This window comes from Oncorhynchus keta, chromosome 11, assembly GCF_023373465.1.
Source record: "Oncorhynchus keta strain PuntledgeMale-10-30-2019 chromosome 11, Oket_V2, whole genome shotgun sequence".
In the NCBI taxonomy this organism is placed as follows: domain Eukaryota; kingdom Metazoa; phylum Chordata; class Actinopteri; order Salmoniformes; family Salmonidae; genus Oncorhynchus; species Oncorhynchus keta.
Window position 1 is genome coordinate 17,894,442 of NC_068431.1, and position 25,400 is coordinate 17,919,841.

Consider the following 25,400-nt stretch of genomic DNA (forward strand, 5'->3'; position numbering starts at 1 on the left):
AGTAATGTCATACTTTCCAGGTCCATACCCAAACAGTTCGAACTACTAATTTTGAAAATTACTCTCTCCAGAAATAAGTCTCTAACTGTTGCCGCCTGCTACCGACCCCCCTCAGCTCCCAGCTGTGCCCTGGACACCATTTGTGAATTGATTGCCCCCCATCTAGCTTCAGAGTTTGTTCTGTTAGGTGACCTAAACTGGGATATGCTTAACACCCCGGCAGTCCTACAATCTCACACAAATCATCAAGGAACCCACCAGGTACAACCCTAACTCTGTAAGCAAGGGCACCCTCATAGACGTCATCCTGACCAACTGGCCCTCCAAATACACCTCCGCTGTCTTCAACCAGGATCTCAGCGATCACTGCCTCATTGCCTGTATCCGCTACGGAGCCGCAGTCAAACGACCACCCCTCATCACTGTCAAACGCTCCCTAAAACACTTCTGTGAGCAGGCCTTTCTAATCGACCTGGCCCGGGTATCCTGGAAGGACATTGACCTCATCCCGTCAGTTGAGGATGCCCGGTCATTCTTTAAAAGTAACTTCCTCACCATTTTAGATAAGCATGCTCCGTTCAAAAAATGCAGAACTAAGAACAGCATCGAATAGTCCCCGCGATATGCAACTGTTCAGGGAAGTCAGGAACCAATACACGCAGTAAGTCAGGAAAGCTAAGGCCAGCTTCTTCAGGCAGAAGTTTGCATCCTGTAGCTCCAACTCCAAAAAGTTCTGGGACACTGTGAAGTCCATGGAGAACAAGAGCACCTCCTCCCAGCTGCCCACTGCACTGAGGCTAGGTAACACGGTCACCACCGATAAATCCATGATTATCGAAAACTTCAACAAGCATTTCTCAACGGCTGGCCATTCCTTCCGCCTGGCTACTCCTACCTCAGCCAACAGCTTCGCCCCCCGCAGCTCCTCGCCCAAGCCTCTCCAGGTTCTCTTTTACCCAAATCCAGATAGCAGATGCTCTGAAATAGCTGCAAAACCTGGACCCGTATAAATCAGCTGGGCTTGACAATCTGGACCCTCTATTTCTGAAACTATCCGCCGCCATTGTCGCAACCCCTATCACCAGCCTGTTCAACCTCTCTTTCATATCGTCTGAGATCCCCAAGGATTGGAAAGCTGCCGCAGTCATCCCCCTCTTCAAACGGGGAGACACCCTGGACCCAAACTGTTACAGACCTATATCCATTCTGCCCTGCCTATCTAAGGTCTTCGAAAGCCAAGTCAACAAACAGGTCACTGACCATCTCGAATCCCACCGTACCTTCTCCGCTGTGCAATCTGGTTTCCGAGCCGGTCACGGGTGCACCTCAGCCACACTCAAGGTACTAAACGATATCATAACCGCCATCGATAAAAGACAGTACTGTGCAGCCGTCTTCATCGACCTTGCCAAGGCTTTCGACTCTGTCAATCACCATATTCTTATCGGCAGACTCAGTAGCCTCGGTTTTTCGGATGACTGCCTTGCCTGGTTCACCAATTACTTTGCAGACAGAGTTCAGTGTGTAAAATCGGAGGGCATGCTGTCCGGTCCTCTGGCAGTCTCTATGGGGGTGCCACAGGGTTCAATTCTCGGGCCGACCCTTTTTTCTGTATATATCAATGATGCTGCTCTTGCTGCGGGCGATTCCCTGATCCACATCTACGCAGACGACACCATTCTATATACTTTCGGCCCGTCATTGGACACTGTGCTATCTAACCTCCAAACGAGCTTCAATGCCATACAACACTCCTTCCGTGGCCTCCAACTGCTCTTAAACGCTAGTAAAACCAAATGCATGCTTTTCAACCGATCGCTACCTGCACCCGGATGCCCGACTAGCATCACCACCCTGGATGGTTCCGACCTTGAATATGTGGACATCTATAAGTACCTAGGTGTCTGGCTAGACTGCAAACTCTCCTTCCAGACTCATATCAAACATCTCCAATCGAAAATCAAATCAAGAGTCGGCTTTCTATTCCGCAACAAAGCCTCCTTAACTCCCGCTGCCAAGCTTACCTAGTAAAACTGACTATCCTACCGATCCTCGACTTCGGCGATGTCATCTACAAAATTGCTTCCAACACTCTACTCAGCAAACTGGATGCAGTTTATCACAGTGCCATCCGTTTTGTCACTAAAGCACCTTATAGCACCCACCACTGCGACTTGTATGCTCTAGTCGGCTGGCCCTCGCTACATATTCGTCGCCAGACCCACTGGCTCAGGTCATCTACAAGGCCATGCTAGGTAAAGCTCCGCCTTATCTCAGTTCACTGGTCACGATGGCAACACCCATCCGTAGCACGCGCTCCAGCAGGTGTATCTCACTGATCATCCCTAAAGCCAACACCTCATTCGGCCGCCTTTCGTTCCAGTACTCTGCTGCCTGTGACTGGAACGAATTGCAAAAATCGCTGAAGTTGGAGACTTTTATCTCTCTCACCAACTTCAAACATCAGCTATCTGAGCAGCTAACCGATCGCTGCAGCTGTACATAGTCTATTGGTAAATAGCCCACCCATTTTCACCTACCTCATCCCCACAGTTTTTATTTATTTACTTTTCTGGTCTTTTGCACACCAATATCTCTACCTGTACATGATCATCTGATCATTTATCACTCCAGTGTTAATCTGCAATATTGTAATTATTCGCCTACCTCCTCATGCCTTTTGCACACATTGTATATAGACTCCCCTTTTTTTTTCTTTTTCTACTGTGTTATTGACTTGTTAATTGTTTACTCCATGTGTAACTCTGTGTTGTCTGTTCACACTGCTATGCTTTATCTTGGCCAGGTCGCAGTTGCAAATGGGAACTTGTTCTCAACTAGCCTACCTGGTTAAATAAAGGTAAAATAAAAATATAAAAAAATACTCAGGCCCTTCCTTTGTTAGTATCCATTAGCTGCTGGTCTCTGCCCCTCACTCCCAGGGCTGCTCTTCTGCTAGTCTATGTGTGAGTATCCATAGCAACGGTTCCACCTTGGGGTGCTCAGGAGATGTGAGCAAGAACAGTTAGCTATTAGCTAGTTACATTTCATTACTCTAATTTTACATTTTTTATTTATTTCACCTTTATTTAACCAGGTAGGCAAGTTGAGAACAGTTGAGACCTGGCCAAGATAAAGCAAAGCAGTTCGACACATACAACGACACAGAGTTACACATGGAGTAAAACAAACATACAGTAGAAACAAGTCTATATACAATGTGAGCAAATGAGGTGAGATATGGGAGGTAAAGGCAATAAATAGGCCATGGTGGCAAAGTAAATACAATATAGCAAGTAAAACACTGGAATGGTAGATTTGCAGTGGAAGAATGTGAAAATTAGAAATAAAAATAATGGGGTGCAAAGGAGCAAAATAAAGAAAGAAATAAAATAAATAAATTCAGTCGGGAAAGACGCAGTTGTTTGGGCTAAATTATAGGTGGGCTATGTACAGGTGCAGTAATCTGTGAACTGCTCTGACAGCTGGTGCTTAAAGCCAGTGAGGGAGATAAGTGTTTCCAGTTTCAGAGATTTTTGTAGTTCATTCCAGTCATTGGCAGCAGAGAACTGTAAGGAGAGGCGGCCAAAGAAAGAATTGGTTTTGGGGGTGGCCAGAGAGATATACCTGCTGGAGCACGTGCTACAGGTGGGTGCTGCTATGGTGACCAGTGAGGTGAGATAAGGGGGGACTTTACCTAGCAGGTTCTTGTAGATGACATGGAGCCAGTGGGTTTGGCGACGAGTATGAAGCGAGGGCCAGCCAACGAGAGCGTACAGGTCGCAATGGTGGGTAGGATATGGGGCTTTGGTGACAAAACGCACGGCACTGGGATAGACTGCATCCAATTTGTTGAGTAGGGTATTGGAGGCTATTTTGTAAATGACATCGCCGAAGTCGAGGATTGGTAGGATGGTCAGTTTTACAAGGGTATGTTTGGCGGCATGAGTGAAGGATGCTTTGTTGCGAAATAGGAAGCCAATTCTAGATTTAACTTTGGATTGGAGATGTTTGATGTGGGTCTGGAAGGAGAGTTTACAGTCTAACCAGACACCTAGGTATTTGTAGTTGTCCACGTATTCTAAGTCAGAGCCGTCCAGAGTAGTGATGTTGGACAGGCGGGCAGGTGCAGGCAGCGATCGGTTGAAGAGCATGCATTTAGTTTTACTTGTATTTAAGAGCAATTGGAGGCCACGGAAGGAGAGTTGTATGGCATTGAAGCTTGCCTGGAGGGTTGTTAACACAGTGTCCAAAGAAGGGCCAGAAGTATACAGAATGGTCTCGTCTGCGTAGAGGTGGATCAGAGACTCACCAGCAGCAAGAGCGACATCATTGATGTAAACAGAGAAGAGAGTCGGTCCAAGATTTGAACTCTGTGGCACCCCATAGAGACTGCCAGAGGTCCGGACAACAGACCCTCCGATTTGACACACTGAACTCTATCAAAGAAGTAGTTGGTGAAACAGGCGAGGCAATCATTTGAGAAACCAAGGCTGTCGAGTCTGCCGATAAGGATGTGGTGATTGACAGAGTCAAAAGCCTTGGCCAGATCAATGAATACGGCTGCACAGTAATGTTTCTTATCGATGGCGGTTAAGATATCGTTTAGGACCTTGAGCGTGGCTGAGGTGCACTCATGACCAGCTCTAAAACCAGATTGCATAGCAGAGAGGGTATGGTGAGATTCCAAATGGTCGGTAATCTGTTTGTTGACTTGGCTTTCGAAGACCTTAGAAAGGCAGGGTAGGATAGATATAGGTCTGTAGCAGTTTGGGTCAAGAGTGTCCCCCCTTTGAAGAGGGGGATGACCGCAGCTGCTTTCCAATCTTTGGGAATCTCAGACGACACGAGAGAGAGGTTGAACAGGCTAGTAATAGGGGTGAAAACAATTTCGGCAGATAATTTTAGAAAGAAAGGGTCCAGATTGTCTAGCCCGGCTGATTTGTAGGGGTTCAGGTTTTGCAGCTCTATCAGAACATCAGCTGACTGGATTTGGGAGAAGGAGAAATGGGGAAGGCTTGGGCGAGTTTCTGTGGGGGGAGCAGTGCTATTGACAGGGGTAGGGGTAGCCAGGTGTAAAGCATGGCCAGCTGTAGAAAAATGCTTATTGAAATTCTCAATTATAGTGGATTTATCAGTGGTGACAGTGTTTCCTATCTTCAGTGCAGTGGGCAGCTGGGAAGAGGTCTTCTTATTCTCCATGGACTTTACAGTGTCCCAGAACTTTTTTGAGTTAGTGTTGCAGGAAGAACATTTCTGCTTGAAAAAGCTAGCCTTGGCTTTTCTAACTGCCTGTGTATAATGGTTTCTAGCTTCCCTGAAAAGCTGCATATCACGGGGGCTGTTCGATGCTAATGCAGAACGCCATAGGATGTTTTTGTGTTGGTTAAGGGCAGTCAGGTCTGGGGCGAACCAAGGGCTATATCTGTTCCTGGTTCTACATTTCTTGAATGGGGCATGCTTATTTAAGATTGTTATGAAGGCATTAAAAAAGAAAAACAGGCATCCTCTACTGACGGGATGAGATCAATATCTTTCCTGGATCCCCCGTCCAGGTCGATTAGAAAGGCCTGCTCGCTGAAGTGTTTCAGGGAGTGTTTGACAGTGATGATAATCTCAGACAAAATTCAAGGAACGTTATTCTTTTCTGTGAAATAATCTCTCCTCTCGGTCTTATATTTGACGAGGTTGAAGTTGATCTTAGTCAGATGTGACTGTACTGCAAAGCAGAGCACAAGCAAATGGCTCGGCTTTAAAAAGTTTGAGATCAATTTAGTGATAACTGAGCCCTGCCTGTATCCTAGATATTGATGTAAAAACAGGCCCTATCCATCCCTAACCCAATGTATAGTGTTGGGGCCCGTCAGGCTTGGGTAGCAGAGTCTGAGGTGGGCTAGCTGACTAAGTTGCTGACTCTAGAACACTCTATACATTTTGTCTGTAGGTGATGCAAAGTAAGAATTGGTCTAATATCTAGTGGTACTCACGGGAAGGAGAGGGTCGATGATGCCTGGGCAGGGCAGGACGTTGTCGGGGAAGACTCTGCGGGACAACAGGGGGCTGGTGTCGCCTTTGACGTCTGGCGTCTTGGCGAGGGTGGTGGCGTCATTGGCGTCGTTCTCCTCCACTGGCAGCTCCTCGCAATACCTAAAACACGGGGAAGCGCAACAGCTGTAGGTCACCGTTATCAGCACGGGGAAGCACAGCAGCTGTAGGTCACCGTTATCAGCACGGGGAAGCACAACAGCTGTAGGTCACCGTTATCAGCACAGGGAAGCACAACAGCTGTAGGTCACCGTTATCAGCACGGGGAAGCACAACAGCTGTAGGTCACCGTTATCAACACGGGGAAGCACAACAGCTGTAGGTCACCGTTATCAGTACGGGGAAGCACAGCAGCTGTAGGTCACCGTTATCAGCACGGGGAAGCACAACAGCTGTAGGTCACCGTTATCAGCACAGGGAAGCACAACAGCTGTAGGTCACCGTTATCAGCACGGGGAAGCACAACAGCTGTAGGTCACCGTTATCAGCACGGGGAAGCACAACAGCTGTAGGTCACCGTTATCAGCACAGGGAAGCACAACAGCTGTAGGTCACCGTTATCAGCACGGGGAAGCACAACAGCTGTAGGTCACCGTTATCAGCACGGGGAAGCACAGCAGCTGTAGGTCACCGTTATCAGCACGGGGAAGCACAACAGCTGTAGGTCACCGTTATCAGCACGGGGAAGCACAACAGCTGTAGGTCACCGTTATCAGCACGGGGAAGCACAACAGCTGTAGGTCACCGTTATCAGCACGGGGAAGCACAACAGCTGTAGGTCACCGTTATCAGCACGGGGAAGCACAACAGCTGTAGGTCACCGTTATCAGCACGGGGAAGCACAACAGCTGTAGGTCACCGTTATCAGCACGGGGAAGCACAGCAGCTGTAGGTCACCGTTATGAGCACGGGGAAGCACAGCAGCTGTAGGTCACCGTTATGAGCACGGGGAAGCACAGCAGCTGTAGGTCACCGTTATCAGCACAGGGAAGCACAACAGCTGTAGGTCACCGTTATCAGCACGGGGAAGCACAACAGCTGTAGGTCACCGTTATCAGCACAGGGAAGCACAACAGCTGTAGGTCACCGTTATCAGCACGGGGAAGCACAACAGCTGTAGGTCACCGTTATCAGCACGGGGAAGCACAACAGCTGTAGGTCACCGTTATCAGTACGGGGAAGCACAGCAGCTGTAGGTCACCATTATCAGCACGGGAAGCACAACAGCTGTAGGTCACCGTTATCAGTACGGGAAGCACAGCAGCTGTAGGTCACCGTTATCAGCACGGGAAGCACAGCAGCTGTAGGTCACCGTTATCAGCACGGGAAGCACAAGAGCTGTAGGTCACCGTTATCAGCACAGGGAAGCACAACAGCTGTAGGTCACCGTTATCAGCACAGGGAAGCACAACAGCTGTAGGTCACCGTTATCAGCACGGGGAAGCACAACAGCTGTAGGTCACCGTTATCAGCACGGGGAAGCACAACAGCTGTAGGTCACCGTTATCAGCACGGGGAAGCACCACAGCTGTAGGTCACCGTTATCAGCACGGGGAAGCACAACAGCTGTAGGTCACCGTTATCAGCACGGGGAACGGTGCCAGCGCTTTACCCATGGTCACCGGGATCACCGATGGTGTGTGTGTGACTATGGGGTCAAAACTCACCCCATGGTGTTGAAGTCATCGTCTGGAGGCACGTAGTCCTCGTCGTCGCTGGTCAGACCCAGCTCATTGCCATAACACTGATGGACAAAGTGCCACAACTCTTTGGGACACAAAGGCTGAGATAGATAGAAAGAGAGAGAGGGAGAAAGGAGAGAAAGAGAGAGATGAAAGAGGGAGAAGTGATAGAAGGGGAAAAGGCGAGCTTTGATTAAATTGGCAACAATACACTCTCCACAGTGTTGTATTTGAATTAAAAGTGAACAGTCATACATGTAACAGTCGTACCTTTTCTAGCAGAGCATTCTGCCATAGTCTGAACATCATCATGTATGTGCGATCCCTTGCGCCGAACGAGGTGAAAAAGTGCTGCGGGAAGCGAGAAAAGGTTAAGATACTATATCACCAACCTGATAGGAAAGCCATCCGTCTGTCATAAAAAAGGTTCAATAGTTGTGTATGTACACATACTTTATATACACACATGCGCAAATAAATGTATGTGCATGCATATGTTTGTGTGAGCATTTGGTCTTTTATTTGGTAATTTATTAGGGTCCCATTAGCTTTTGCGAAAGCAGCAGCTACTCATGCTGGGGTCCACATGAAACATACAGAACATTAATAGACAAAAACAGCTCAAGAACAGAACTACATACATCACCGCCTGGTATGGCAACTGCTCGGCATCTGACCGTAAGGCGCAACAGAGGGTAGTACATATGGCCCAGAGGACATCACTGGGGCCAAGCTTCCTGCCATCCAGGACGTCTATACTAGGCAGTGTCAGAGGAAGGCCCCAAAAATGGTCAAAGACTCCAGTCACCCAACTCAGACTGTTCTCTCTGCTACCGCCTGGAAAGTGGTACCGGAGCACCAAGTCTAGGTCCAAAAGGCTCCTTGACAGCTTCTACCCCAAACGATAAGACTCCTGAACAATTAATGAAATGACTCATCCGGACTATTTCCATTGACAGTGTTCGGGCACTGATGTTAGGCGATTAGGCCTGGCTCGCAGTCCGTGATATAAATTCTCTCAAAGGTGTTCGATGGGGTTGAGGTAAGGGCTCTGTGGTGGCCAGTGAAGTTCTTCCACACCGATCTCGACAAATCATTCCTGCATTGATCTGGCTTTGTGCACAGGGGCATTGTCATACAGAAACAGGAAAGGGCCTTTCCCAAACTGTTGCCACAAAGTTGGAAGCACAGAATTGTTTAGATTGTATGCTGTAGCGTTAAGATTTCCCCTCACTGGAAAAACATCACTCTGGAGCACTGGAGCGTTTCCACTGCTCCAGAGTCTAAATGGCAGCGAGCTTTACACCACTCCAGCCGACGCTTGGCATTGCGCATGGTGATCTTAGGCTTATGTGTGGCTGTTCGGCCATGGAAAGCGATTTTATGAAGCTCCCAATGAACTGTTCTTGTGCTGACGTTGCTTCCAGAGGCAGTTTGGAACTCGCTAGTAAGTGTTGCAACCGAGGACAGAATGTTTACGAGCTACGCGCTACAGCACTCTGCGGTCCCCTTCTGTACACTTGTGCGACCTACCACTTCGTGGGTGAGCCGTTGTTGCTCCTAGACGTTTTCATTTCACAATAAAAGCACTTACAGTTGACCGGGGCAGCTCTAGCAGGGCAGAAATTTGTTGGAAAGGTATCATCCTATGACAATGCCATGTTGAGAGTCACTGAGCTCTTTAGTAAGGCCATTCTACTGCCAATGTTTGTCTACGGACTGCGGGCTCGATTTTACACACCTGTCAGTAACAGGTATGGCTGAAATAGCCAAATCCACTAATTTGAAGAGGTGTCCAAATACACTATATAAACAAAAGTATCAGTACATACACACAAAATATCTAGGTCACATGGGGAGAGGCGTTGTGCCGAGGCTTTATCTGTTTTTTTAAACCAAGTTTGGCGTTCACTTGAGCAATGTGAGATGGAAGGGAATTCGATGCAATTATGGCGCTATACACCGAGTGTACAAAACATTAGGAACAACTTTCCATGACAGAGACTGACCAGGTGATTTTTAAGCCCTGAGACATGGATTGTGAATGGATTGTCCTCTGACAAATCAACTGTAAATTTTGGTGTTCCTCAAGGTTCTGTTTTAGGACCACTATTGTTTTCACTATACATTTTACCTCTTGGGGATGTTATTCGAAAGCATAATGTTAACTTTCACTGCTATGTGGATGACACACAGCTGTACATTTCAATGAAACATGGTGAAGCCCCAAAATTGCCCTCGCTAGAAGCATGTGTTTCAGACATAAGGAAGTGGATGGCTGCAAACTTTGTACTATTAAACTCGGACAAAACAGAGATGCTTGTTCTAGGTCCCAAGAAACAAAGAGATCTTCTGTTGAATCTGACAATTAATCTTAATGGTTGTACAGTCGTCTCAAATAAAACTGTGAAGGACCTCGGCATTACTCTGGACCCTGATCTCTCTTTTGAAGAACATATCAAGATCATTTCGAGGACAGCTTTTTTCCATCTACATAATATTGCAAAAATCAGAAACTTTCTGTCCAAAAATGATGCAGAAAAATGTATCCATGCTTTTGTCACTTCTAGGTTAGACTACTGCAATGCTCTACTTTCCGGCTACCCGGATAAAGCACTAAATAAGCTTCAGTTAGTGCTAAATACGGCTGCTAGAATCCTGACTAGAACCAAAAAATTTGATCATATTACTCCAGTGCTAGCCTCTCTACACTGGCTTCCTGTCAAAGCAAGGGCTGATTTCAAGGTTTTACTGCTAACCTACAAAGCATTACATGGGCTTGCTCCTACCTATCTCTCTGATTTGGTCCTGCCGTACATACCTACACGTACGCTACGGTCACAAGACGCAGGCCTCCTAATTGTCCCTAGAATTTCTAAGCAAACAGCTGGAGGCAGGGCTTTCTCCTATAGAGCTCCATTTTTATGGAACGGTCTGCCTACCCATGTCAGAGACGCAAACTCGGTCTCAACCTTTAAGTCTTTACTGAAGACTCATCTCTTCAGTGGGTCATATGATTGAGTGTAGTCTGGCCCAGGAGTGGGAAGGTGAACGGAAAGGCTCTGGAGCAACGAACCGCCCTTGCTGTCTCTGCCTGGCCGGTTCCCCTCTTTCCACTGGGATTCTCTGCCTCTAACCCTATTACAGGGGCTGAGTCACTGGCTTACTGGGGCTCTCTCATGCCGTCCCTGCAGGGGGTGCGTCACCTGAGTGGGTTGATTCACTGTTGTGGTCATCCTGTCTGGGTTGGCGCCCCCCCCCCTTGGGTTGTGCCGTGGCGGAGATCTTTGTGGGCTATACTCAGCCTTGTCTCAGGATGGTAAGTTGGTGGTTGAAGATATCCCTCTAGTGGTGTGGGGGCTGTGCTTTGGCAAAGTGGGTGGGGTTATATCCTTCCTGTTTGGCCCTGTCCGGGGGTGTCATCGGATGGGGCCACAGTGTCTCCTGAACCCTCCTGTCTCAGCCTCCAGTATTTATGCTGCAGTAGTTTGTGTCGGGGGGCTAGGGTCAGTTTGTTATATCTGGAGTACTTCTCCTGTCCTATTCGGTGTCCTGTGTGAATCTAAGCGTGCGTTCTCTAATTCTCTCCTTCTTTCTTTCTCTCTCTCTCTCGGAGGACCTGAGCCCTAGGACCGTGCCCCAGGACGACCTGACATGATGACTCCTTGCTGTCCCCAGTCCACCTGGCCATGCTGCTGCTCCAGTTTCAACTGACCTGAGCCCTAGGACCATGCCCCAGGACTACCTGAAATGATGACTCCTTGCTGTCCCCAGTCCACCTGGCCATGCTGCTGCTCCAGTTTCAACTGTTCTGCCTTACTATTATTTGACCATGCTGGTCATTTATGAACATTTGAACATCTTGGCCATGTTCTGTTATAATCTCCACCCGGCACAGCCAGGAGAGGACTGGCCACCCCACATATGCTCTCTCTAATTCTCTCTTTCTTTCTCTCTCTCTCGGAGGACCTGAGCCCAAGGACCGTGCCCCAGGACGACCTGACATGATGACTCCTTGCTGTTCCCAGTCCAACTGACTGTGCTGCTGCTCCAGTTTCAACTGTTCTGCCTTGTTATTATTCGACCATGCTGGTCATTTATGAACATTTGAACATCTTGGCCATGTTCTGTTATAATCTCCACCCGGCACAGCCAGAAGAGGACTGGCCACCCCACATAGCCTGGTTCCTCTCTAGGTTTCTTCCTAGGTTTTGGCCTTTCTAGGGAGTTTTTCCTAGCCACCGTGCTTCTACACCTGCATTGCTTGCTGTTTGGGGTTTTAGGCTGGGTTTCTGTACAGCACTTTGAGATATCAGCTGATGTACGAAGGGCTATATAAATAAAATTTGATTGATTGAATTTGATTGATTGCGTATGTGTGCCATTCAGAGGTTGAATGGGCAAGACAAAAGATTTAAGTGCCTTTGAACAGGGTATAGTAGTAGGTGCCAGGTGCGGACCGGTTTGAGTGTGTCAAGAACTGCAACGCTGCTGAGTTTTGCATGCTCAACAGTTTTCGGTGTGTCCCAAGAATGGTCCATAACCCAAAGGACATGCAGCCAACCGTGGGAAGCATTGGAGTCAACATGGGCCAGTATCCCTGTGGAATGCTTTTGACAGCTTGTGTCGTCCATGCCCTAACAAATTGAGGCTGTTCTCAGGGCAAAAAGGGCTGCAACTCAATATAAGGAAGGTGTTCCTAATGTTTTGTACACTCAGTGTATAATACTGTACAATTTCTTGAATTTGTTCTGGATTTGGGGGTTGTGGAATGACCCCTGATGGCATGTTTGGTGGGGTAAGAGTGTGTGTTAGAGCTGTGTGCAAGTTGACTATGGAAAACAATTTGGAATTTTGAAAACGGATGTTCGAATAAAAATAAGTGATGCAGTCAGTCGCTCCTTACTTTCAGTCAAGAGAGACTGACATTCATTGTATTGATATTAGCCCTCTGATTACAGTGAAGAGCAAGACGTGCCGCTCTGTTCTGCACCAGCTGCACTTTTTCTAGCTCCTTCTTTGCAGAACCTGACCTTATGACTGGGCAATAATAAAGATAACATAAAACTAGAGCCTGCAGGACTTGCATTATGGAGTGTGGTGTCAAAAAAGCAGAGCATCTCTTAATTATGGACAGACCTCTTCCCATCTTTACAACCATTGAATCAATATGTTTTGACCATGACAGTTTACATTCTAAATTAACACCAAGTAATTTAGTCTCCTCAACTTGCTCAATAGCCACATCATTCATTATCAGATTCCGCTGAGGCCTAGAATTTAGGGAATGATTTGTACCACACAATCCTCTTAATTTTAGAGATGTTCAGGACTAGTTTATTACCAGCCTCCCATTCTAAAATTCACTGCAACTCTTTGTTTATAGTTGCAGTGATTTCACTAGCTGTGGTTTCTGAAACGTAAATGGTTGAATCATCAGCATATATGGACACACAAGCTTTGTTTAATGCCAGTGGCAGGTCAGTAGTGACAATAGAGACGAGTAGAGGGCAAGGAGAGCTGCCCTACGGTAAACCACACTTTACATGTTTAACATTAGAGGTGCTTCCATTGGGCCTCCCGGGTGGCGCAGTGCCATCAGAGACTCTGGGTTCGCGCCCAGGCTCTGTTGTAACCGTCCACGCCCAGGCTCGGTTGTAACCGTCCGCGCCCAGGCTCGGTTGTAACCGTCCGCGCCCAGGCTCGGTTGTAACCGTCCGCGCCCAGGCTCGGTTGTAACCGTCCGCGCCCAGGCTCGCTTGTAACCGTCCGCGCCCAGGCTCGCTTGTAACCGTCCGCGCCCAGGCTCGCTTGTAACCGTCCGCGCCCAGGCTCGGTTGTAACCGTCCGCGCCCAGGCTCGGCTTGTAACCGTCCGCGCCCAGGCTCGGTTGTAACCGTCCGCGCCCAGGCTCGGTTGTAACCGTCCGCGCCCAGGCTCGCTTGTAACCGTCCGCGCCCAGGCTCGCTTGTAACCGTCCGCGCCCAGGCTCGCTTGTAACCGTCCGCGCCCAGGCTCGCTTGTAACCGTCCGCGCCCAGGCTCGCTTGTAACCGTCCGCGCCCAGGCTCGCTTGTAACCGTCCGCGCCCAGGCTCTGTTGTAACCGTCCGCGCCCAGGCTCTGTTGTAACCGGCCGCGCCCAGGCTCTGTTGTAACCGTCCGCGCCCAGGCTCTGTTGTAACCGGCCGCGCCCAGGCTCTGTTGTAACCGGCCGCGCCCAGGCTCTGTTGTAACCGTCCGCGCCCAGGCTCTGTTCTAACCGGCCGCGTCCAGGCTCTGTTGTAACCGGCCGCGTCCAGGCTCTGTTGTAACCGGCCGCGCCCAGGCTCTGTTGTAACCGTCCGCGCCCAGGCTCTGTTGTAACCGGCCGCGCCCAGGCTCTGTTGTAACCGGCCGCGCCCAGGCTCTGTTGTAACCGTCCGCGCCCAGGCTCTGTTGTAACCGTCCGCGCCCAGGCTCTGTTGTAACCGTCCGCGCCCAGGCTCTGTTGTAACCGTCCGCGCCCAGGCTCTGTTTTAACCGTCCGCGACCGGAAGGTCCGTGGGGCGACGCAAAATTGGCCTATGGTCGTCCGGGTTAGGGAGGGCTTGGCCGGTAGGGATGGCCTTGTCTCATTGCGCACCAGCGACTCCTGTGGCGGGCCGAGTGCACTGAGCGCGCTAACCAAGGTTGCCAGTTGGGGTCAATAATATCAAAGGCTGCACTGAAATATAACAGTACAGCTCCCACAATCATCTTCTTATCAATTTCTTTCAACCAATCATCAGTCATTTGTCTCAGTGCAGTACATGTTGAGTGCCCTTCTCTATAAGCATGCTGAAAGTCTGTTGTTCATTTGTTTAGAGAGCAATAGCATTGTGTCTGGTCAAACACTTTTTCCCCTTCTTTAAAAAAAAAGATTTGCTAAGAGTCGGCAGCAAGCTGATTGGTAAACTGTTAGAACCAGTAAAGGATGCTTTACCATTCTTGTGTAGCGGAATGACTTTGGCTTCCCTCCAGGTCTGAGGACACATTTTTCTCGACTCAAATAAAAAAATGACAAATAGGAGTGGCAATCGTCCATGACTGTGTATATATGCATGTGTGGGTTCAGTGCTGACCTTGTCATTGTCGGTGCACAGCTGGATGGCGTTGGGAATGAGGCGGGCAGTCTTCTCCTTAGTCATGCTGCAGATATCCTTCAGCCGGACTGTCAGCTAGAGAGGAAAAGCACGAAACTATGTTAGACTACAGATAACATCCCTCCTGAAAAGCCTAGAACTACTGCAAATGAAAGATGTTATCATTAAAGCTACAGTCTGATTGTAAAAACAACAGAATGGGGTCCTCAACCAGACAGCGGAGGGAAACATAACACAACTCAAATTGATAGACAGTGCTCTAGCTGCAAGTCATTGGCATCAAAGATTCTATGGTTTTAACCATATTTTGAAGATACACATTGTATGATTACATTCTTGTTGCTTGTTAACATGAAATAATAAAACCTATATTTTGGGTTCTGATAAGACATGATTTTACAGAATCACAAATCCTGGACTGTAGCTTTAATACTGCAGTATATGGAACAAACCAAGCAAATCACTTTAATTTGAAGCCAAATACCTTCTATTAAGAGAAAATAGATGGCCTATACATAAGTACAAGGGCAATTTGGCACATTGTGCATTAAGGGACAGAGTAACCCAGCGTAGAGAATGGTAAAGGAAACTAGTCCATACCAGTGTTTCCCAGCGGAAGATGTTGCTATAGAAACAAATCCAGTTTTCTGAGACGTAGAGGCGCCCCTGCAGCAGGATATCTCTTTGCAGGGCACAGGAGTAGTCTGCCACACAGGGTCAAAGGTCATCAGGTTATTAAAGGTCATGGGGTTTATAAGAAGTCATGGCTCTACCAATAAATATAAAACATCTGCAGATCAAATGTTTATTTTACATTTGATTTAACTAGGCAAGTCAGTTAAGAACAAATTGTTACTTATAATGACAGCCTACCCGTCATTGTACATCTATCCAGTCTATTTATGCTGGCATGCCAACTCCTTGTCACTCATTATCATGCCAAAGTCTCCCCTCATTAAGGATAGAATGTATGAGCACAAACAGATCTGGGACAAGGCTGCATCTAAACTCATTGTCAAATGCATTTATTTTCAGCAAACTTAACGTGTAAATATTTGTATGAACATAAGATTCAACAATTGAGACATATACTGAACAAGTTCCACAGACATGTGACTAACAGAAATGGAATAATGTGTCCCTGAACAAAGGGGGTGGGGGGTCAAAATCAAAAGTAACAGTCAGTGTCTGGTGTGGCCACCAGCTGCATTAAGTACTGCAGTGCATCTCCTCCTCATGGACTGCACCAGATTTGCTAGGTCTTGCTGTGAGATGTTACCCCACTCTTCCACCAAGGCACCTGAAAGTTCCCGGACATTTCTGGGAGGAATGGCCCTAGCCCTCACCCTCTGATCCAACAGGTCGCAGACGTGCTCAATACGATTGAGATCTGGGCTCTTCGCTGGCCATGACAGAACATTGACATTTCTGTCTTGCAAGAAATCAGCAATACTGCTCGTTATGTGCGTGGTGGCATTGTCATGCTGGAGGGTCATGTCAGGATGAGCCTGCAGGAAAGGTACCACATGGAGGGAGGAGGATGTCTTCCCTGAACCCACAGCGTTGAGATTGAGCTTGTTGTCATTGCAGGCAGTCTGATGATGCTGTGACACACGGCCCATGACGGACCCTCCACCTCGATCCCGTTCCAGAGTACAGGCCTCGGTGTAACGCTCATTCCTTCAACGATAAACACGAATCCGACCATCACCCCTGGTGAGACAAAACCGCGACTCGTCAGTAAAGAGCACTGTTTGCCAGTCCTGTCTGGTCCAGCGACGGTGGGTATGTGCCCATAGGTGACGACGTTGCCGGTGATGTCTGGTGAGGACCTGCCTTTACAACAGGCCTACAAGCCCTCAGTCCAGCCTCTCTCAGCCTATTGCAGACAGTCTGAGCACCGATGGTGGGATTGTGTGTTCCTGGTGTAACTCGGGCAGTTGTTGTTGCCATCCTGTACCTGTCCCGCAGGTGTGATGTTCGGATGTACCGATCCTGTGCAGGTGTTGTTACATGTGATCTGCCACTGCGAGGACGATCAGCTGTCTGTCCTGTCTCCCTATAGCGCTTAGGCATCTTATAGTAAGGACATTGCAATTTATTGCCCTGGCCACATCTGCAGTCCTCATGCCTCCTTGCAGCATGCCTAAGGCACATTCACGCAGATGAGCAGGGACCCTGGGCATCTTTCTTTTGGTGTTTTTCAGTAGAAAGGCCTCTTAGTGTCCTAAGTTTTCATAACTGTGACCTTAATTGCCTACCGTCTATAAGCTGTTAGTGTCTTAATGACCGTTCCACAGGTGCATGTTCATTAATTGTTTATGGTTCATTGAACAAGCATGGCAAACAGTGTTTCAACTCTAAACAATTAAGATCTGTGAAGCTATTTGGATTTTTACTAATTATCTTTGAAAGACAGGATCCTGAAAAAGGGACGTCTATGTGCATTTGAGCTTCAAAACAAGTCCAATGGCAGAAAAGCCAGCTGAGCGTATGAATCGAAACCTGGGGCCTGTTCAGGGTGTGTGAAAAGTTCTAGAATATTCATAAATGTGTGGTGTAGAACAGGTATGATTGTCTGTCGTATAGATGGGTTAGCTGACGTCACGAAAACGATGCGATTCTGGATGGCCAGATAGCTACAAACAATCACCAGAAACTGCCATGTGGGGAATCGTAAGTGACTTGTTTCAGCTAGTTTCATCTTGTTCTTGATACTGTGTTTTGTTTTGAGGTGTTTTGACTGATTTGATGTCAATGCCAATATTCCTCAAATTCACTAGTTAGCAAACCAACAACAGTAATGATGTATTCGAGAGGCAACAAATGCTCATTGTGCAAATTGATTTGTTATCAACAAACATTGGAGAGAAAATATTGTTTGCATGTTGTCAACAATCTAAGCCAACACCATCGGTTTTGTCCCATAGTTGTACAGGCGTCGGTTTTGTTGCTAAACAACCAACCCGTCTATCAAAAAGGGACAAATATTTTACAGGACATCTGGAAATTTGTATTCCCAACTACAAAAGACCACACCTTCAAAAAAAAAAATGACAATGCACAACAATATGCTGGTTCTAAAATCCATGATATAGTGATATCGGATCATTCTCAAGAATCATGCATAATTAAACCAATAGAAAATACACTTAGTGACAGAATATGGACGATGGACATCGCACATCTTCAAGACAAGTGTATTAAATATGTAAACGAAAAAATAAAGACCACTGTGCCGATCGGAAGGCCATTTTGGGATGCTTTTAAGGCATACATTAGGGGAATGATAATTTCATACCTGGTAAAAGTTAGAAATTAAAATGAAATACAAATAAATCATTATCTTTGAAAAAGACAAAAAAAGATTTACAAAATAAAGAACATACAATTACAAGTTAAAGCATACTATTTAATGGCAAAAAAAACTGGCAAACACCACACAGCCCACACAAAATGAATACACGCCAAACAAGTCATCCTTTTTTAAGTTAAGTATACAATTGCTTTAATTAAACAATGCTTCTAATAACAATTATAAAAGCTTCCATGAAAATTTATATAAATAAGAATTATATTTCAGTTGATTTCAACTGATTCTACAGCCTTCTTAGACTCAATAACCCTAAAGTAGAGATCAGCAAATGGAACTCACCCCAAAATAAACAAGACACCGTTAAAACATTCGCTCAGAGAAAGCACCAGGGATGGACCGCTTTCACGTAGAATTTGATTTGATATTCTGGGACAAAGTAGCACCGCTATTTACGCAAATTACAAACACACATGCCACTCAATGCAGTGCTTCTGAGTTCCATGTATCAAACAGTTATTTCAGGAGAGTCCCCAGCAGATTACAGAGTGATAGGTTTAATAAATTGAGACAATAAAATAACAAAACTCATAATCAACAGAATGGCAAAAGTATTACCAGACATGATATATACTAAAATAGACACTTGCCAACAAATACAAGAACATGTTTTAGTATAATACAATGCGCTAAAAAACAAGATTGTGCATTTTCCAATAATGGCTGTTGATGACAAAAACGCTTTCAACAATCGAATGGCCTTTTCTAATCAAAACTTTGGAAACATTCAACTTTCCAGATTGTCATAAAAATATTACATAAATATCCTAAAGCAAAAAGAAAACAAAATTACATTATCTGATTAAATTGCTTTAGAAAGGGGTACGAGACAGTGATGTTCTCTCTCCCCCCTCCTGTTTCAACTGGCAATTGAACCGCTTGCAGATCACTGCACCTGTACATAGCTCATCTGTAAATAACCCATCCAATCTACCTTATCCCCATATTGTATTTATTTATTTATTTATCTTGCTCCTTTGCACCCAGTATCTCAACTTGCACATTAATCTTCTGCACATCCTACCATTCCAGTGTTTAATTGCTATATTGTAATTCATTGGCCACCATGGCTTATTTATTAACTTCTCTCTCTTATCCTACCTCATTTGCACATGCTGTATATAGAATTTTCTACTGTATATTGATTGTATGTTTGTTTATTCCATGTGTAACTATGTTGTAGTATGTGTCGAAATGCTTTGCTTTATCTTGGCCAGGTCGCAGTTATAAATGAGAACTTCTCAACTAGCCTACCTGGTTAAATAAAGGGGAAATAAAAAAATACAAAATTAGACAGGACCCAAAAGTAACAGATATCAGTAAACATGTATATAAACTAAACTTATTTGCAGACCATCTCCTCATACACCTGACTAATATTGAAAACTCAATGTAAAAATATTTCGGAATGAACCGAAATATTGACGATAGGGAAAAGAAAACGAATAACTCATAATCTCCAGCAATACTTTGTGGTCCACAAAAATACTACATACTTAAGATGATTATTAAGTGATAAACAACAAATACATAAATAACTTTAACCCATTACTCAACAACATGAAATCAAATATAATTCAATGGAATAATGGCTCCAATGTTTTAGAATTTATTTTCGGTAATACCAATGACAGATTTCATTTGGGCAAATAAAACTCTGAATAAAGTGGAACATTTCCGAAAATCTGAGGGTGTTTTTAAACTTTCAAATTTGGAATTGTATCAACTCGCCAGCCAATGTATATATTGTTAAATACTCTAAAGAGGAACAATGTTAAAACGGACAGCTTCCGTCAGCTGATTCTAGCCATCCCTTCTGGTTGGTTCTAGTCGGGCAGCTTTGTCTTCCATTCAGAGGAGCCCCAATTTTGTTAGAGTCTTATTGGTCAAGGTCACACCAAATATTTATCACATCTCATTCAGCTTATCAGTGGCCTTGACTTCTGGGACTTCTTTCAGTTATTCTATGACCCCAGCACGCTGTGTGGTCAGAAACGTGCGTTCCCCATCCTGATGAGTATTTCCACAGTTTCTTCCTGCTTAACTTTTGAGCGCTAATAGCGTTTCAAACGTCACTCGCTCTGAGCCTTCTAGTAGTTGCTCCCCTTGCTCTGCATGGGTAACGCTGCCTCGATGATGGCTGTTGTCGTTGTGTTGCTGGTTCGAGCCCAGGGAGGAGGAAGCTATACTGTTACACTGGCAATGGTAAAGTGCCTATAAGCACATCCAAAAGTCAAAGGTTAATGAAATACAAATGGTATAGAGGGAAATAGTCCAATAATTCCTGTAATAACTACAACCTAAAACTTCTTACCTGGGAATATTGAAGACTCATGTTAAAAGGAACCAGCTTTCATATGTTCTCATGTTCTGAGCAAGGGACTGAAACGTTACCTTTCTTACATAGCACATATTGCACTTTTACTTTCTTCTCCAACACTTTGTTTTTGCATTATTTAAACCAAATTGAACATGTTTCATTATTTACTTGAGGATAAATAGATTTTATTGATGTATTATATTAAGTTATATTCAGTATTGTTGTAATTGTCATTATTACAAATACATAAAAAAGAACAAAAATCTGCCGATTAAAAGTTGTATTTGACGAAATTTCGATCTGAAAGCTTTTGGTCATCAGAGCAATGTTGAGGGAATCCTATTTGAGTCAGGAAAAGATACTTGCTCAAATAATAGGTAGGATATACAACAACATTTTTAAATAACTGATATTTGCACAACATGGAGGGAGTGTTGGAACATAACGAACAAAATTACAGTTAATTTACAGTCGTGGCCAAAAGTTGAGAATGACACAAACATTTTCACAAAGTCTGCTGCCTCAGTTTGTATGATGGCAATTTGCATAAACTCCAGAATGTTATGAAGAGTGCAATTAATTGCAATTCATCTGATCAAAGTCCCTCTTTGCCATGCAAATGAACTGAATCCCCCAAAAACATTTCCACTGCATTTCAGCCCTGCCACAAAAGCACCAGCTGACATCATGTCAGTGATTCTCTCATTACCCCAGGTGTGAGTGTTGACGAGGACAATGCTGGAGATCACTCGGTCATGCTGATTGAGTTCGAATAACAGACTGGAAGCTTCAAAAGGAGGGTGGTGCTTGGAATCATTATTCTTCCTCTGTCAAACATGGTTACCTGCAAGGAAATACGTGCCACCATCATTGCTTTGCACAAAAAGGGCTTCACAGGCAAGGATATTGCTGCCTGTAAGATTGCAACTAAATCAACCATTTATCGGATCATCAAGGGTTCCAGAGAAAGTCCAGCATGCCCAGGACCGTCTCCTAAAGTTTATTCAGCTGCGGGATCGGGGCTCCACCAGTACAGAGCTTGCTCAGGAATGGCAGCAGGCAGGTGTGAGTCCATCTGCACGCACAGCAAGGTCGAAGACTTTTGGAGGATGGCCTGCTGTCAAGAAGGGCACCAAAGAAGCCACTTCTCTCCAGGAAAAACATCAGGGACAGACTGATATTCTGCAAAAGGTACAGGGATTGGACTGCTGAGGACTGGGTTAAAGTCATTTTCTCTGATGAATCCCCGTTCCGATTGTTTGGGGGATCCGAAAAAAAAACTTGTCCGGAGAAGACAAGGTGAGCGCTACCACCAGTCCTGTGTCATGCCAACAGTAAAGCATCCTGAGACCATTCATGTGTGGGGTTGCTTCTCAGCCAAGGGAGTGGGCTCACTCACAATTTTGCCTAAGAACACAGTCATGAATAAAGAATGATACCAACAAATCCTCCAAGAGCAACTTCTCCCAACCATCCAGAAACAGTTTGGTGACGAACAATGTCTTTTCCAGCATGACGGAGCACCTTCCCATAAGGCAAAAGTGATAACGAAGTGGCTCGGGGAACAAAACATACACTGCTCAAAAAAATAAAGGGAACACTTAAACAACACAATGTAACTCCAAGTCAATCACACTTCTGTGAAATCAAACTGTCCACTTAGGAAGCAACACTGATTGACAATAAATGTCACATGCTGTTGTGCAAATGGAATAGACACTCCCAATAAAGGAGTGGTTCTGCAGGTGATAACCACAGACCACTTCTCAGTTCCTATGCTTCCTGGCTGTTGTTTTGGTCACTTTTGAATGCTGGCGGTGCTTTCACTCTAGTGGTAGCATGAGACGGAGTCTACAACCCACACAAGTGGCTCAGGTAGTGCAGCTCATCCAGGATGGCACATCAATGCGAGCTGTGGCAAGAAAGTTTGCTGTGTCTGTCAGCATAGTGTTCAGAGCATGGAGGCACTACCAGGAGACAGGCCAGTACATCAGGAGACGTGGAGGAGGCCGTAGGAGGGCAACAACCCAGCATCAGGATCGCTACCTCCGCCTTTGTGCAAGGAGGAGCAGGAGGAGCACTGCCAGAGCACTGCAAAATGACCTCCAGCAGGCCACAAATGTGCATGTGTCTGCTCAAACGGTCAGAAACAGACTCCACCATGAGGGTGGTATGAGGGCCCGACGTCCACAGGTGGGGGTTGTGCTTACAGCCCAACACCGTGCAGGACGTTTGGCATTTGCCAGAGAACACCAAGATTGGCCCCACTGGTGCCGTGCTCTTCACAGATGAAAGCACGTTCACACTGAGCACATGTGACAGACGTGACAGTCTGGAGACGCCGTGGAGAACGTTCTGCTGCCTGCAACATCCTCCTGCATGACCGGTTTGGCGGTGGGTCAGTCATGGTGTGGGGTGCATTTCTTTGGGGGGGCCGCACAGCCCTCCATGTGCTCGCCAGAGGTAGCCTGACTGCCATTAGGTACCGAGATGAGATCCTCAGACCCCTTGTGAGACCATATGCTGGTGCGGTTGGCCCTGGGTTCCTCCTAATGCAAGACAATGCTAGACCTCATGTGGCTGGACTGTGTCAGCAGTTCCTGCAAGAGGAAGGCATTGATGCTATGGACTGGCCCGTCCGTTCCCCAGACCTGAATCCAATTGAGCACATCTGGGACATCATGTCTCGCGCCATTCACCAATGCCACGTTGCACCACAGACTGTCCAGGATGCTTTAGTCCAGGTCTGGGAGGAGATCCCTCAGGAGACCATCCGCCACCTCATCAGGAGCATGCCCAGGCATTGTCGGGAGGTCATACAGGCATGTGGAGGCCACACAAACGACTGAGCCTCATTTTGACTTGTTTTAAGGACATTACACCAAAGTTGGATCAGCCTGTAGTGTGGTTTTCCACTTTAATTTTGAGTGTGACTCCAAATCCAGACCTCCATGGGTTGATACATTTGATTTCCTTTGATAATTTTGGTGTGATTTTGTTGTCAGCACATTCAACTATGTAAAGAAAAAAGTATTTAATAAGAACATTTCATTCATTCAGATCTAGGATGTGTTATTTAGTGTTCCCTTTATTTTTTTGAGCAGTGTAGATATTTTGGGTCCATGGCCAGGAAACTCCAGACCTTAATCCCATTGACAACTTGTGGTCAATCCTCAAGAGGCGGGTGGACAAACAAAACCCCACAAATTCTGACAAACTCCAAGCATTGATTATGCAAGAATGGGCTGCCATCAGTCAGGATGTGGCCCAGAGGTTAATTGACAGCATGCCAGGGCAGATTGCAGAGGTCTTGAAAAAGAATAATAATAATATAATAATATATGCCATTTAGCTGACGCTTTTATCCAAAGCGACTTACAGTCATGTGTGCATACATTCTACGTATGGGTGGTCCCGGGAATCGAACCCACTACCCTGGCGTTACAAGCGCCATGCTCTACCAACTGAGCCACAGAAGGACCACAAAAAGAAGGGTCAACACTGCAAATATTGACTCTTTGCATCAACTTCATGCACAGTGGGGCAAAAAAGTATTTAGTCAGCCACCAATTGTGCAAGTTCTCCCACTTAAAAAGATGAGAGAGGCCTGTAATTTTCATCATAGGTTCACTTCCACAATGACAGACAAAATGAGATTTTTCTTTCTCCAGGAAATCACATTGTAGGATTTTTAATGCATTTATTTGCAAATTATGGTGGAAAATAAGTATTTGGTCAATAACAAAAGTTTCTCAATACTTTGTTATATACCCTTTGTTGGCAATGACAGAGGTCAAATGTTTTCTGTAAGTCTTCACAAGGTTTTCACACACTGTTGCTGGTATTTTGGCCAATTCCTCCATGCAGATCTCCTCTAGAGCAGTGATGTTTTGGGGCTGTTGCTGGGCAACACAGACTTTCAACTCCCTCCAAAGATTTTCTATGGGGTTGAGATCTGGAGACTGGCTAGGCCACTCCAGGACCTTGCAATGCTTCTTACGAAGCTAGTCCTTCGTTGCCCGGGCAGTGTGTTTGGGATCATTGTCATGCTGAAAGACCCAGCCACGTTTCATCTTCAATGCCCTTGCTGATAGAAGGTTTTCACTCAAAATCTCACGATACATGGCCCCATTCATTCTTTCCTTTAAACGGATCAGTCGTCCTGGTCCCTTTGCAGAAAAAGAGCCCCAAAGCATGATGTTTCCACCCCCATGCTTCACAGTAGGTATGGTGTTCTTTAGATGCAACTCAGCATTCTTTGTCCCCCAAACATGACGAGTTGAGTTTTTACCAAAAAGTTCAATTTTGGTTTCATCTGACCATATGACATTCTCCCAATCTTCTTCTGGATCATCCAAATGCTCTCTAGCAAACTTCAGACGGGCCTGGACATGTACTGGCTTAAGCAGGGGGACACGTCCGGCACTGCAGTATTTGAGTCCCTGGCGGCGTAGTGTGTTACTGATGCTAGGCTTTGTTACTTTGGTCCCAGCTCTCTGCAGGTCATTCACTAGGTCCCCCCGTGTGGTTCTGGGATTTTTGCTCACCGTTCTCATGATCATTTTGACCCCACGGGGTGAGATCTTGCGTGGAGCCCCAGATCGAGGGAGATTGTCAGTGGTCTTGTATGTCTTCCATTTCCTAATAATTGCTCCCACAGTTGATTTCTTCAAACCAAGCTGATTACCTATTGCAGATTCAATCTTCCCAGCCTGGTGCAGGTCTACAATTTTGTTTCTGGTGTCCTTTGACAGCTCTTTGGTCTTGGCCATAGTGGAGTTTGGAGTGTGACTGTTTGAGGTTGTGGACAGGTGTCTTTTATACTGATAACAAGTTCAAACAGGTGAAATTAATACAG

The 25,400-nt window shown here is 46.0% G+C and overlaps 1 protein-coding gene across 6 annotated transcripts in view; it reads right to left on the reverse strand.

Moving 5' to 3' along the window:
- gramd1ba (GRAM domain containing 1Ba) overlaps positions 1-25,400 on the reverse strand; it is a 178,139-nt gene that overhangs the window by 14,540 nt on the left and 138,199 nt on the right. For all 6 annotated transcript variants that reach the window (XM_052529648.1, XM_052529649.1, XM_052529647.1 and 3 more), the window contains 5 exons: positions 15,450-15,553; positions 14,829-14,924; positions 7,998-8,078; positions 7,713-7,828; positions 5,988-6,147 (listed from right to left, as the gene is read on the reverse strand). In XM_052529648.1, coding sequence (XP_052385608.1) covers positions 5,988-6,147; positions 7,713-7,828; positions 7,998-8,078; positions 14,829-14,924; positions 15,450-15,553 — 557 coding nt within the window. The remainder of the gene's footprint in view (positions 1-5,987; positions 6,148-7,712; positions 7,829-7,997; positions 8,079-14,828; positions 14,925-15,449; positions 15,554-25,400) is intronic.